Source organism: Apodemus sylvaticus, chromosome 10 (genome assembly GCF_947179515.1).
Source record: "Apodemus sylvaticus chromosome 10, mApoSyl1.1, whole genome shotgun sequence".
Lineage (NCBI taxonomy): Eukaryota > Metazoa > Chordata > Mammalia > Rodentia > Muridae > Apodemus > Apodemus sylvaticus.
In genome coordinates, this window is record NC_067481.1 from 46,915,786 (window position 1) to 46,930,926 (window position 15,141).

Consider the following 15,141-nt stretch of genomic DNA (forward strand, 5'->3'; position numbering starts at 1 on the left):
TAATGATACAGCATTTGCCTGGTAGGCACAATGGTTTCAACCCCCAGAGCACACGTGCACATGTGCACACAGACACAATGGTGCTTTGTTATATATTATACATGTAAACCATTCCAATTGATTTTCATAAAAATAAAAGAACTTGCTCAGAGACACCGGTTCTTAACCTTCCTAATGCTGTAACCCTTTAATACAGTTCCTCATGTTGTGGTGACCCCCAACCATAAAATTACTTTTGTTGTTAACTGTACTTTCAGTGTTGTTATGAATCTCAATGTAAATACGTGTGTTTTCTGGTGGTCTTTGGTGACCCCTGTGAAAAGGTCATTCAGCCCGCAAAGGGGTTGTGACCCACTGATTGAGAACTACTTTGAAGGTGAAGAATCTAGAAAATGATCAGTGGGAACGCAGTCAGTATTTTGACATCAAAGCCAATGAGCTGGCATGACAGAAGTTTTCTCTGACTTGAGATAAATGCTTTTTTTTTTCCTTTGTATTCCAAAAGCAGGGGTTTGTTTTTAAGTTCATGACATAGAAACAATGTTTGTAACAGAGGTCAAACACCCAGATTTTCACAGCCCAATTTCTAGAGCTTGCTTGGGGTGACATTGTACCTCAATATCTTCATTTTTGAAATGGAAGCAGTAGAACCTACCTCTACGGACTGAGTCCACCCGTGTTGTTGCAAAAGTGCATGCTATAGCCTCGCCCTGATGACATACCTTTGTAATTTGTTATGTCTAAGTTCCCTGGTCCCTCGGTAGACTCTGCTTCTGAGAGAAAAGAGATCTCCCCCATTCGTCTTCAGTTTTCTTAGACTCACAAAGCAGAAATTTCAATAGCTTGTGTGCTCCATAAAGGCCTGTCATATTAAGTTTATAAGTGTGTGGGTGTTGTGCCAGACAACGAGGCATTTACAAGTGTATGATCATGCTGTTTTAATTATGTACAAATCTTTTGAAGAAAGTAGTTATGGAATAGGCTGACTATCCACTAGCTTCTACCCTGTTTTTTAAAAATCCACATTTTTACCACTCAGCTACTGTGAAAAAAGAAGCCACTCCAAGTTTGTTATTTGTGAGCCAATCCTTTTGTGGGAGGCGGAGTAGGAAAAGGACACCTGTCACGAGCTCCCAGGCTTCTGGAACAGAGGGCGGTATTCAGCTGTGGGTAACTACAACGCCAGCCCTCCTCCCCTCCATGCCCTTTCACTGAGCAGTGACCTGGTCTGTAGCTTTGGGTTTCATGACAGGGCCAAGTTGTACTTGGAAGGAAGAATGCTCCAGCCCTTTCAGAGCCCAGATTTGCACTGTGGGAGGCCTAAGGATGCCAGGGAGGGCACTGACTCAAGTTACATACCATTATTCCACTGACACTTGTTTATTTGTGTTTCAGCCCACCCTTTCTAGGTGAAGCCTCCATGCCAAGGCCATCCAAAGAAGAGAGAAAATGGTAGAGGAGGAAATATTTGATTAGAGATTAATATGTCCCCTGAGCTCTTTTGATTTGGGTGATTACAAAAATGCACAGTGTAATGATTAAACACTCCCAGAAGAGAAGAGGTTCTCTCTGCATGGGGCTGGGGCTTTAATTCAGATGAGTTACAGCCCTTGTGTGGGATACAGCCTGGACTAATGGCACGTGAAGAAGTGTTCTTAAAACCAGAGCAGCAGTGTGTAGCAATTTGTGTAGCAATTTCCTCCAAGATTAAAACCTATCTTGGAGGGATGCATATTAAGGTGCAGAGTGTTAAGGGGGTAGGAGAAACTTTCCTTGTTGCTGGAAAGCTTCATTAGCTCCAGAAGTACTTTAGCCTCTTCAGGAAGTTCCTGAAACTGACCAGATTCACTAGACTCCTCCCTCTCAAAGCATATAAACAGTAAAGACTGCTAAGATACACTCTCAGACCTGCTGAGCTACTTAGAAGAGTCCCTGAGAGGATGCAGAGACCATCTGTCTAGAGGATGCTGAAGCCAATTGAACTGACTGCTAGAGGCACCATCAACCTGTCATACTGCCTGCAAGTCACATAGTGCCCTCTAGTTTTCCAGCTTATGAGCCAGCAATGCAGCTGTTGTCTTTGAGTGATTTCTGCCCCTGTAAGCAACTCCTGACTCATATTCCTGTAAGTAACCTCAATAAAATTCATTGATTCTCCAGTTTGGGTTTTTGTGGTATCCTTGCTTTGGTCTGTCATTGGTTCCATATCTGGGGTGAGCAGACATTTGTTCATGTCTCTGTAGGAATAGTTTCACACAGCACTGCTTGTTACCATGGCAATCTTCAATTTGGAGCCAGCCTGCCATCCTCTCTCTGGGGGGGTAGGAACTGTGCCATTTTACTCCTAACATCATTTGTATTCATTCTTTTCACATCCACCAGCTCCACCCTTGTTCAAGAACTCAGTGCCTTCTTGGATTATGCGCCTCTTATAGGTCTCTTGGCCTCATGTTTAAGATTGCCTATTTCATTCTTCAAGTTACTCACAGAGGCAGATTTTTCTAAATTAGCTTCAAACTCATCCTTGGTTCTCTATTGATATATCTGTAATCCCCTTCACCAGTAACCTGGACCTACAAACAATTCTAGAACACCTAGTCTCTGCTTTGCAACCTCCTGTGCATGCCCCTCCTTCTACCCAGAATTCTTCACTCCCCTCTGGGATTCTTCCCTGTCTTCTTGGTTGCCTCCTCTTCAAATTGAATGAGTTTTTGTTGTTGTTGTTGTTGTTGTTGTTTTAATCAGAAATGCCCCCACAGATGTATTGCATCGGTCACTCCTGCATTGGATATCTAACTATGCAAATAATGCATTGCTTCCCAGCATCTAGCTTTGACATATACCAGTTACTCAATGATCAGTAAATTCCACTGGCCCTATGAAGATTCAATTAGAGTTCAGGAAAGAGATCTCGAACTATCCAGCACTGAAAGAAGGGAATAATAACGGTTATCACGATTATGTTGTTAGGTGGGCTAGAATTTCACACTTGATAAAAGAATTGCCAAACTTCAAATTTCTTCAAGCTAAAGTGATTAAACCCTACTAGGAAGGTTAGGTTTTCTGAACTTAGCCAAACACCGTGGGGGAATTACACTTGCCAAGCAGGTATTTCTAGATATGCTAAGCCTATCTCTTAAAGATAGCATTTCAAAACTATGGCTGTACAGAAGTGATCTAGATGCTCCTATTCAAAAGAAGTATGAGAGGAGGGTAAGATTACTAAAAATGATAGTTTCCCAATGAGAGCTGAGACCAGCACTCATAGAAGATACTTACAGTCTAACACTCTTGAATGTCCAATAAAACAGACTATGGCAGTTTCTGCTTTATAAAGGAGACATCTAGCCACGCGACAAATCAAAAACAGAGTTGATTGCTTTATGAGGTGCGCTAGGTGTCTCATTCTCTTCAACTGCATGTAGACAGACGGGCTTAAGCCCAGGCAGAACCCATCACGAGTGGGAGAAAGATGCAAAAGAGATGGGACTAAGGAGGTCTTTGATTCCTCAAGGAGGTCAAGATTCTTTCTAACTTCCTGATTTTCTCAGGAGTCCTTTAATCTTTGGAACCTTTTGATTCTTTTGATTCTTGACTCTAAAGCATTAAAGCGTAGCTAAGAAATGCTGCAACAAAGAAGGGGGCTAGTAAAAGCTCCTAGAGAATTTCAGAGAAGCCATAAAGAAGCGTCTGAGCGAAAACGAGAGAAGTTAAGAGGAAATAGGGAGGCGGGAAGACAGAGAGAGAACGCTAGTGGAGGAAAGGAAAGTGACTAAAGTCCCTAAGGATGGGAGTGGCGAAGACACGCCCAGAGGGAAAAAAATCATTCGCTTTAAGGAAAGCCCCGCCCCCTAGCGTGACACCCAAGCATCCAGGGATACGATTGGCTGAGGCTGGAGGGCGGGATGGGGTTGCTAGGCGCGGAGGGGATCCGGCGGGCTGCCGCCGCCCGGAGTGCGGAGCCTCTGGAGCGGAGCGGTATTAGCGGCGTTGCTGGAAGATGGCGAGCGGCCGGGTTGAGCGGCCGCCCTGGCTGCTGGGACGCCTACGGCTGCTGCCGCCACCACCGCTGCTGCTGCTACTGCTGCTACTGAGGAGCTCGGCCCAGGCGGCGCACATCAAGAAGGCTGAGGCGACCACCACAACCGTCGGCGGCTCCGAGGCGGCCGAGGGCCAGTTTGACCACTACTACCACGAAGCGGCGCTGGGCGAGGCGCTGGAGGCGGCGGCAGCCGCGGGGCCACCCGGCCTAGCGCGTCTCTTCAGCATCGGCAGCTCGGTGGAGGGCCGGCCGCTGTGGGTGCTGCGCCTCACGGCCGGCCTGGGGCCGCCGCCGCCCACCACCGCCGCCGCCGGGCTGGATGCCGCGGGGCCGCTGCTGCCCGGCCGGCCGCAGGTGAAGCTGGTGGGTAACATGCACGGCGACGAGACGGTGTCACGCCAGGTGTTGGTCTACCTGGCCCGTGAGCTGGCGTCGGGCTACCGCCGCGGGGACCCGCGCCTGGTCCGCCTGCTCAATACCACCGACGTGTATTTGCTGCCCAGCCTGAACCCGGATGGCTTCGAACGCGCTCGCGAGGGTGACTGCGGCCTCGGCGACAGCGGCCCGCCTGGGAGCAGCGGCCGTGACAACAGCCGAGGCCGGGACCTCAACCGCAGCTTCCCTGACCAGTTCAGCACCGGCGAGCCACCTTCCCTGGATGAGGTGCCAGAGGTGCGCGCCCTCATCGACTGGATCCGCAGGAACAAGTGAGTGTTGCCAGACTCTGCTCTCATACCCGAGTGAGCCTTCGAAGCCAGGAGGCTTATTCTGACAGCCAGTAGGCGCTCAAACAATGCTTGTCAGCCTAAGGGGTCGGGGGCAGCCGGTGTGGAGAGTGACACCCTGTAACTGGAACAGAGGCCAGGCTGCAGTACCTCCTAATTGTGTCTTCCTAATTGTGAAGAAGCCTGCCTGTGGTTGTCATTTGTGCAGCACATAGCCTGAGGGGAGACTTTTTCCCCCAGACATTCTATCTCTATTTTTGAAGGACCATCGTTTATGAGCAATGGGTAAGAGTTTAAGGATTCTTAAGTTAGCACCTTCATTGTGTAGCTAAGCTTGTCACTAGAAGCACTGTGGCAAGCACTTTCTGTGACTGCATTATGTCACTCGATGTTGACCACAGCCGGGCGACCTAGACACCACTCATATCCTCTAGACACCGCTGGTACTCTTGTTTTGCATACGGGGAAATTGAGGGGCAGACTGGTTGACTAGACTCCGGGGAATCTAAGCCCGGTTATTCAGTGCTCCACTGCCAGGGAGACAGAATGTAGCTCAGAAATAGCAAACGACACCCCCAGTCACTTCCTCTGATATTGGACAGAAACCGATTCTCCTGCCGTTATTTCTGGTTCTGCTTCAGATTAGGGGAGTATGGAATAAGGGGAAACCCCCACAGATCAGAACTGCTTCGTTTCTGATACCAGGTGTTTTCTGGGGGTAGTAGAGCCAGTCATTTACATCGGTAACATATAAGCACCGTGTGGAGTTTTTCTTTTCTAGAACACCAGTTTTGCCAGCATGTTCCCGATTTGTATCTTTGTAAGGCTTTTGAGGGCAGTAGTTACAATCTTTGTTTCTTGAAGGTTTTTTGACTGGCAGATGAGCCAAAGGTAAAGATGAAGAAAGACGTTTTTCTGTGAAACTCGGAATCATTTATGTAGCTCAGGCTGGCTGTGGACTGGATGTGTAGCCAGGTATGACTTGAGCTCCCGATCTTCCTACTTTTGCTGTAGCTGGGGTTACAGGCAAGGGCCCCCAACCTTGGTTTATGCCATGCCTGTGGTTGAACCCAGGACATCATGCTTGCTAACAAGTACTGTACCAAATGAGCTATACACTGCCCTTCTGGAATGATTTCTTTTGTAAGATTTCAGTCATATATATGAAACTGAGAAAATTTGTGGACATTATGATAGTTCCAAATGGTTTTTAATCATCTGCCTTTCACTTTACTAGTGTGTAGAAGGCCCCTTGTAGATGCTTAATCAGTTTAAATGTTGTAGGATGATTTCCTTTCCTTGACCAAGTCAGACTTCTGAACATCTGCATAAGTTTGATTTTGATATGACATTTCGCTGTCAAGTGCTTTGGCAAGCAGGGCTCTTTATTTTGTTTTTCTTTGTTGTTTTGAATCGGGGTCTCACCATGTAGTCTTGGCTGGCCTGAAATTCAACATGTAGACCAGGCTGTCCTCAAACTCACAGAGATACCCCCTGCCTCTGCTGGAATTAAAAGGTTCTTGTCATTGCCAGCTAGTACCCTTTTTTTTTTTTTTTTTAGAAAATGTATCAACTGCACTGTTTCCATTGCTTGGGTACTTAAAATGTTCCATAACAACTCTTGCGGGGACTTTTATCTTTGGTGGTTCTGTTGTGGCCTATGTGAAGAATTTTCCTGAGGTGATACTGACCTCAAGGCAAAAATTCACTCTCTGCTTAACTCTTCCAAATTGGTATCATTTAGTGATGATGAGTCCTGCACATCAGGGTCTTCTTGGCTTGTTGATGGGTGCTTGTTAGTTTTTTAAAAGTCTAGGCCTCATTTGGTATTTCAGACTCTAGCTGTCCTGTGCCAGATTACTTTGGTTACTTACCAATCCAAATTTTTTTGTTTTTTTCTTTTCAGATGTAACTCTAATAAAAAAGGAAAATTCATGCATAGCTTCAGTCTTAAAAAATGAACTCAAAATACATATTCTTTAATGATTAATAACAGGATGTTGATATGTAAATACAATTTAAAACCCAAACACAATTACAGATTGGTGGATGGGAGGGATATTAAAGAGAAAAACAGACATTAGTCTATTGAGAAAACTATATTTTTAAATGTGTTTTGTGGAGTAAGTTGTTTCAGTGACGTCCTGATATCCCTTTCACCCAGTTCCTTCCTTCCTTCCTTCCTTCCTTCCTTCCTTCCTTCCTTCCTTCCTCTCTCTCTCCCCCCTCCCTCTTTCTCTCTCGCTCTCCCTCTCTCTCTTTCTTTCTTTCTCTCTTTTTTCTCTCTTTCTCTTTCTTTCTTTCTTTCTTTCTCTCTTTCTTTCTCTCTTTCCTTCTTTCTTTCCTTCTTTCCTTCCCTCTTTCCTTCTCTCTTTCCTTCTTTCTTTCCTCCTTTCTTTCCTTCTTTCTTTTTCTTTCTCTCTTTCTCTCTTTCTCTCTCTCTTTCTTTCTTTCCTTCCCTCTTTCCTTCTCTCCTTCTCTCTTTCCTTCTCTCTTTCCTTCTTTCTTTCCTTCTCTCTTTCCTTCTTTCTTTCCTTCTCTCTTTCCTTCTTTCTTTCTTTCTTTCTTTCTTTCTTTCTTTCTCTCTCTTTCTCTCTCTTTTCTTTTCTCTTCTCTTCTCCTCTTCTCTTCTCCTCTCCTCTCCTCTACTCTCCTCTCCTCTCCTCTCCTCTTCTCTTCTCTTCTCTTCTCTTTTCTTTTCTTTTCTTTCTTGTAGACAGGGTTTCTCTGCGTGACCCTGGCTGGCAAGCCTTGTGCTCAGAGACACCTGCCTCTCAGGAGCTGGAGTTAAAGGTGTCCACCACTACCTCCCAGTGTATGTTAAGTTTTTAAATGCTGGCATTTGTAGTTCAGCACTGGAGTGCCTTCCTCATCTGTGTGGGACCTTGAGCTGAAAGGTGAGGGATGAGGGAGAGAAGAGAGAAAATTTTGTTGTTACTTTTGACTTTGTAAAACTCTAAGAGTTATTTTTCTGGTTTATGAGAGTTGAGCCTGGGGGCCTGGAAAGTATTCTACCACTTGAGCTACGTCCCAAGCTTTGGTATACTTATAAAAAATGTTATCATCATGTTGGGTGTGGATACAGATTATTTTTGAGGATATTGTATATTGATGTATAGTTTTTGGGTCTTTATTGTTATTCAAATATCAAATTCTCCATTTTTAAAGAGGTTGTTTATAGGGCTATAAGAAGAATATAATAAAGTTAATTTCAAGGTTAATTTTTAAAATGTATAAAGACTTATTTTTAATATGATATATTTAGCAACTTCCTTAAATCTTATGATACTGAAATCAAACACTTGAGGATTTGAATTAAAATCTTGAAACATCTTTCAGATAACATTGAAAATTATTCACAAAGCTGCTTTGACAAAGATACTAATGAGTAGTCTTACAGCTACTGTGACAGGTATTATTTTGTTTTGAAATTGTCCCCAGAAAATGACATTGTATCTTAAAACTATGTAATTAGAATACAGAGAATCACATTTAACCACTCTCATAGATTACTAATGTTTCTTGGTTGTAAAAGTGGTTGAAACATCAGGTTCTCTTTATAATGTTTCTGAGAAGTATTGCAACAGTGTTGAACAAAAGGATCTTTCATTTAGTAGAATTTTAACCTAAAATATGTAAAGTATTACACCCCACTTAAACAGAATACATATTCAGGGTTTTTCTGTTGTTGCTCATATGTATTTTAATGCCTGCAATAGTATTCAGCTCATAGTTGATACTTTAAAAATGCTTGTTGCTAAGTGCAGTGCCTAAATAGGAAGAGCCTTTTTATAGTTTACCCAAAATAAATGGAGGTGAAAAAAAACACCTTGAATTGTTTTAGAAATACAACGAGAAAGTATATGGTTAATATATCAGGTGGAATTAGAAAGCTCGAGTGTGACAATCTTTGTTGTTCCTGGGTTGTTCTATTGCTCAAAGAGTGGCAGTGGCAGCCAGAAGCAGACTGAAACTCTGCCCAGGGTGCTAGAGAGCTCCAAAGAAAGGAACATTTGTTGAGAAGCTAGCGTGGAGTTGTGCTCAGTGTCTTTTGTGTGTTGTCTTTAGTAGTTATAACAATTCTGAGAGGTGGATCAAATATTCACATTTTATGAAGAGATAGAAATGGGGATTTAGAGGCAATGACTTCTGATCACATTACTATTGAATAACAGCTCTGCGGGACATTTGCCCAGCTCCGGAGCTTGTACCAATGCCACTACACCAAAGGTCATTCTCTGGTGTCTGGACAGGCGCTAATGAAAACTGTATTCATTTAAACTGATCTCCTTTATCATCAGATGTCTTCATCATCACTAGCTAAGGTTTTCCTTCTGTTATGAACAACATTTCATTGTTTGTCCACCTCAGAGATGGTACTGATCATGCCTAAAGTAGCCTTTCAGATTACATATATGATAATTTTAGTTTCTTTCAAGCATATAGAGAGAAGCATATGTTTAGACTCTCAAAAGGTCAATTTATTGCAACTACAAATAACCAGGCACAAGAAAATTCTAGTCAGAAGGCAAAGAGAAAATATTTAATCTCTATTTGTAGTAATGGTTTGAACAGTTACATAAGGGAAGGATGTGCAAAGAGAATGCATGTAAAGTACTTTTAGTTTTCTCCTCAGAGGGAGCTCTTGTGATCTTCTGTAGCTATAAATTGGACCACATTAGTCGTTCACTTAGAAGTAGAAATGAGGCTAGCACTGTAGCTCAGAGTTAGGGTGTGTGGCTAACACGAGCATGGCTTGTTTGATCCCCAGAACCCACCCAGCCCCATGTAGATTTTTTTTAAATAGAAACCCCCTTGTCTGTGTCAATTTGTTATTCAGTGGCCCAGGCAGAATCCTCGAGGTAGCAGAGGATGGCTCTGTATTGTTTTTTTCTGAAAGCAACTCACTATGTTAGATGGGTTTTTTCCTGAATCTTTTCAATTTGAAAATATAATTTGGTATAAGGATTTTGTGAAACTGGAATCAGGTGAGATATATTTGTGTTTTAAATCAGATGCCTTATCCTAAAATTTTTCTTCAGGCAGTAAGTATACAGAACATAATAACTTACCTCTTGTATTCAACAAGTATTTATTTTATTTCCTATATGTGTGTCAATTTCCTATGAAAGTTCCTATATGAAATTATCACTTTGTAGGTAGGAAAAAATAAGATTGAATTCTGGCAAGTTCCTGTAGGTCAACCTAATTAATTTGAAATTTCTCATGTAAGACATTTCCTAAAACATTATTTAATGCTCTTTTATTCAGCAACATGCTCAATGATAGAAACCTCTGTAAGTACTTATGGTTAACTTGACATGTAAAAGCAACCTGATTGATTGATTGCTGGAGATCAAACCTAGGACTTATGCATAGTAGGCAAGCACTCAGCCACTAAGCTATGTCTTAAATTTTTCTGAAATTTTAAATAACATTTTATATTTATTTATATGTGTGGGAAAGCACATATGCCAAGTGTGCGTGTAGGTCAGGAAGCAACTTGTGGGACTCAGTTCTCCCTTCCACTATTGTGGGTCCTGAGGATTAAACGAAGGGCACCAGACTTAGTGGCAGGTATCCACTGAGCCATCTTGCCTGCCTCAAGATAGGTGGTATTTGATTTGTGGAGCTAAAGGATAGAGCCAGTGTGTAGCATATGCCCAGGTCCTGGGTCCATCCTCAGGACTGACTGAATGAATGAATGAAAAAAGAATAAAGGAAGAAAATGAAGGATCCTGTGGAGGTTTTAAATGCTTGGTATTTTCTTTGTCTTTTAAAGGTGATATGTAATTTGATTGTGTTTTCAAAGGTTTGTGCTTTCTGGAAATCTTCATGGTGGCTCAGTGGTAGCAAGCTATCCTTTTGATGATTCTCCCGAGCATAAGACCACTGGAATCTATAGCAAAACCTCCGATGATGAAGTCTTTAGATACTTGGCAAAAGCTTATGCTTCTAACCACCCTATAATGAAAACTGGTGAACCCCATTGTCCAGGAGATGAAGACGAGACTTTCAAAGATGGGATCACGAACGGTGCACACTGGTATGACGTGGAAGGTATGCAAAGCACTGACACTGTTGTATTTCCTTCTGTTGGTTTAGCTTTCTTACATGTATTCTGCAAGCAAGAGGAAATGTGGAATTTCAGTTCTTAAACAGGTTATTTTTTTTGTCTGTCTGAAGTTTCAAAAACTACAGCAAAATTTAAAGATGACCACAGAAATATGTACAATCTCCATTTAAATTTGCCCGCTGTTCTCTTAGCCCATATGCTCTGCCTCCCCACCTACACATGCTCCCACACACATTCTTTCTTTCGCCAGACCATTCAAAAATATGTTGCTGACAGATTCCTTAAGTTCCTCAGCACATGTTCTTCCAAGCACCATTCCCGTACCTGAGAAATCAGTAGTAAGACAGTGTAGTATCATCCACATGCTGCCTAGAGTTCATTTCCCTTCTCGTCACCAAGGAATTGTAGTTTCTTTTTCTCCAAATCCAGGATTTGAAAGATATACAACCATTGTATATGATCTTGTTAAGAATCTGGGCGGAGCCAGAAAGATGTCCCAGTGGATAAAGGCACCTGCCACCAAGCCTAACACCTCGAGTTATGCCCTTAGGACCCACATGGTGGAAAGAGAGAACCAACTCCTGAAAGTTGCCCCCGATCTCCACATATGCACTGATGCATGCATGTTCCTACCTACCTACCTACACACATGCACACATATGCACTGATGCATGCATGTTCCTACCTACACACACACATGCACACAGACGTAATTGTAATGGAAAAAAAAAACAAACCAAGTTGTTGTCTTATAGAACTTTCCAAGTTTTAGGTTTGTCGCTTTCTACATTGTACTTCAACTTCAGTTTCCCAGTAAGATCATTGTATAGTCCACATCATGTGTCAGGAGACACAGAAGGTTAAGTTATAGGTCTTAAATTATTGGGCTTGAAACAGTAACCACCAATCTTATCTTTTACACAAAAGTATATTTGCTGTTCTATTTTAATCTGTGGTCTGATCATGGAATTCTGGCTTGCTTTTTAATATAGATATATATCTATATTATCTATAAATATTAAAAATATAATATATATAACATATACTATATAAAAACTGTATATTATATTTGATGTAATATAATATACAAAATAATATACTATTTTATTTTATCTTATCTATTGTATATATAAATATATACAGTATAAATATTCTATAATATATATTTAATACATAAATATAAGATATATATACATATATTTTAAGATATAATATATAGCTTGTACAAAATTATGTTTTATATAAATATATTTATTATATTTATATGTTATGACCTATATAAATATAATATATATATCTATTTAAATATATTATACATATATATTTAGCAGAAAATTTGCCATTTTGGTTTCTTTGCTTGCTCATGCATGTGGATGCCTGTTTTTGTGAAAATTTTTATGGTGATCAAGAATCAAACTCCAGGGCCCCAGTCAAGCTAGGCAAGTTCTTTATCACGTCAGCCCAGCCTTTCCAGCCTTGAACTCTTTATCATCTTGCTTCCAGTGTTCTGAGTACTGAGATTACAGGGTTATACCACGATGCTTGGCCAATATTCTAGGTATAAGACTCCAGTGATAGAACATTCACAGTGTTATATAGCCATTACTAACTGTCTATTTTCAGAATATTTGTATCACCTCAGATACTCTGTAATGATTAGGTAATTCCTATTATTTCCCCTTCCCTAGTTACAGGAAACTGTTAATCTATTTTCTGTCTTTGTGAATTTGCCTATACTAGATATTTCACATAATTAAAGTCATAAAATATTTGTAGTTTTGCATCTAATGTGCCTCACTTACCATAATGTTCTCAGTGTTCATCCATTCTGTATCATGTTCCAGAACCTATTCCTTTGTATATTTAAATAGTATTCTCTCTATATAAGATACATATCATGTATGCACAGATATGTAATAGATTTTGTCTATTCATTCTCTGTTGATGGCATTGAGTCATTTCTATTTCACTGTTGAGTCGTGCTGTAGTGAACACTGTTGTACAAGTAAGTGTCTGAGTGTTCATTCTCAATTCTTGGTACATATGGCTAGGAGTGGAACTGCTAGGTCATGATTAGCTTTTAAGAGGGCATCAAACTCTTTTCCATAATGGTCATAGCATTTATTTTTCTAGCAGAAATATATAAGGGTTCCAATTTTTTGTAAAATACTATTTTAACAGATTATTAAGGTCTGGGTAGATGGCTAGGTGGATAAAATGCTTGTGGAACAAATCTCTAGAACCCACCAAAAAAAAATTACATATGGGTCCGTGGCCTATCTGTATTCCCTGAATTCCAGACAACGAGATGGGGATCCCCTGAGCTAGCTAGGCTAGATGAATTGAGTTCAGCAAGAGACCTTACCTAGGAAATAAACTGGATAATCAAAGAGGACACCTGGTGTCAGCCTCTGGCCTCCACACACATGTGCATGCACAGCTTCAATCATGTGCAGCTCTGTGTGGCCATCTTCAATGCATGTGCCCACATGGATGCACACCACATGCACTGTCTCAGAAAGTTATTAAAACAAGCTTGAATTGTTTGCCTTTCTCTTAAAAGTCATAGAAGTGGGGCTAGAGAAATGGCTCATCAGGTAAGAGCACTTGCTACTCTTCCAGAGGTTCAATTCCTGTCTCCACATGACAGCTCACATCTCTCCACAACTGTCTGAACTGTTTGTAACTCCAGTTCCAGGGTTTCTGTAGCCCTTTTCTGGCCTCCAGGTGCAACAGATACTCATGGTGTACAGACATACGTGCAGGCAAAATACCCATACTTACGAAAGGTAAATAATAAGTTAAAAATCATGAAAGTAGCCACTGTTTTAAAATTTCAGAATAATAAATTGCAATGCATAAGTGGGTCTAGGAAGATGGCTCAGTAAGTAAGAACACTTATTTTGAAAGCAAGAGGACTTGAGTTCAAATCCCCAGCACCCACATAATAGCCCTGTGTGGCATGTGACATATGAGCCTGTGACCTAGCCTTGTCAGATGGAGGATCCTAGAAATTTAACTGAACAGGTAATCTTCAGGTTCAGTGAGAGGCCCACTGTGAAGCCTGAGAGGAAGATATTTGGCATCTTCCTCTGGCCTCCTCAGGCACGCACCTGGGGGTGTACACCCTCTCTTCACACATATAGGGGAGTATATCACCTGCACACAAACAGTATGCAGAAAGTAGCTCAGCATGGTGGCCACGTGAATCCCCAGCACTCAGAAGCCCGAGATCACAAGTCTGAGGCCAGCCTGAGCTACACAGTAGACCACCTTAAAAAGTCTTCAAAACTTAAGCAGGAGGAGCAGTTGAACTTACAGGAATGCCGGAGTCCATGAGGAGATGGAGGCTGCAGTGCTCTTTACTTTCCTTCTGGCAATCTCATTATAGAACATCTTGTAACATATCTCTTAATTCACCTTTATTTTATGCCTTTGAGAGTTCTGTTGTTTGTCTTTTGAGACAGGGTCTGACCACGTAACTCTGTGTAGACAAGGCTAATGTCAAACCCAGATTCTCTTGCCTCTGCCTCCCAAGTGCTGGGATCAAAGATGTATGCTATATCATGCCTAGCTAATCACTTTTTATGTCCGGCTGCATACACTGAAAATGAGTCTTAAGTTAGAGGACTGCATACCTTCTAGAATTTCCTGAATCCCTGTAGTTTCTGTCCATAGTTTATGTGTTACAAACATCTACAACACTGCTGAAATATTTAGCAGCTAACCTCTTCCCTCATTAAAGTTGGATGTGGTTTGAAAAGCACTGATGAGGGAATGTACTTTAATGTGTAGTCCTTACATTTCAATCTTCAAAAATAAATTAATATCAAACTTTGTGAACCAGTAGTTTTGCGAGTTAGTCAAGTTATTGTATGAATTAGAGATATTAAGGTAATGGGATGAATGATAATTTACTTTATCTTTTTGGTTAAAAAAACCTTTAAAGGTTAAAATATAATTCCTAATTGACAGTTGATTGAAGCATATACTAAAACACAGTTTGAAAAATAACCCTGCAGTTTTCAGAGAAAAGAAGTGTACATTGCTATGTGGTCACAGATTGTTCCATTAAGCCAGTTCTGGAGTGCTTCTGTTTCTCCCCACCTCTCTGGTAGCTAAGCCTGTGGATGCCATTGTTCATTGTTTGGGGAGCATCAACATCCCCGTTGTTGGAGCTGACCGGTCAGATGCACTGCGTTGTTTCTAAGTAGCTAGCTTTTCTTCCTGCCACAGCAACTGCTTCCTACAGAGAAAGCTGTGCTAGCCCCAGTAGCATGAACAGGATAAAATCATCT

General features: G+C 41.5%; 1 protein-coding gene across 1 annotated transcript in view; it reads left to right on the plus strand.

Annotated features, from left to right (window-relative positions):
- The first annotated feature begins 3,934 nt into the window (after positions 1–3,934).
- The window catches only part of Cpd (carboxypeptidase D), a 65,949-nt gene continuing 54,742 nt past the window's right edge, over positions 3,935–15,141 (plus strand). The window contains exons 1-2 of the mRNA XM_052194837.1: positions 3,935–4,749; positions 10,580–10,827. Of these exons, the coding sequence (XP_052050797.1) occupies positions 4,001–4,749; positions 10,580–10,827 (997 nt within the window). The 5' untranslated portion in view covers positions 3,935–4,000. The remainder of the gene's footprint in view (positions 4,750–10,579; positions 10,828–15,141) is intronic.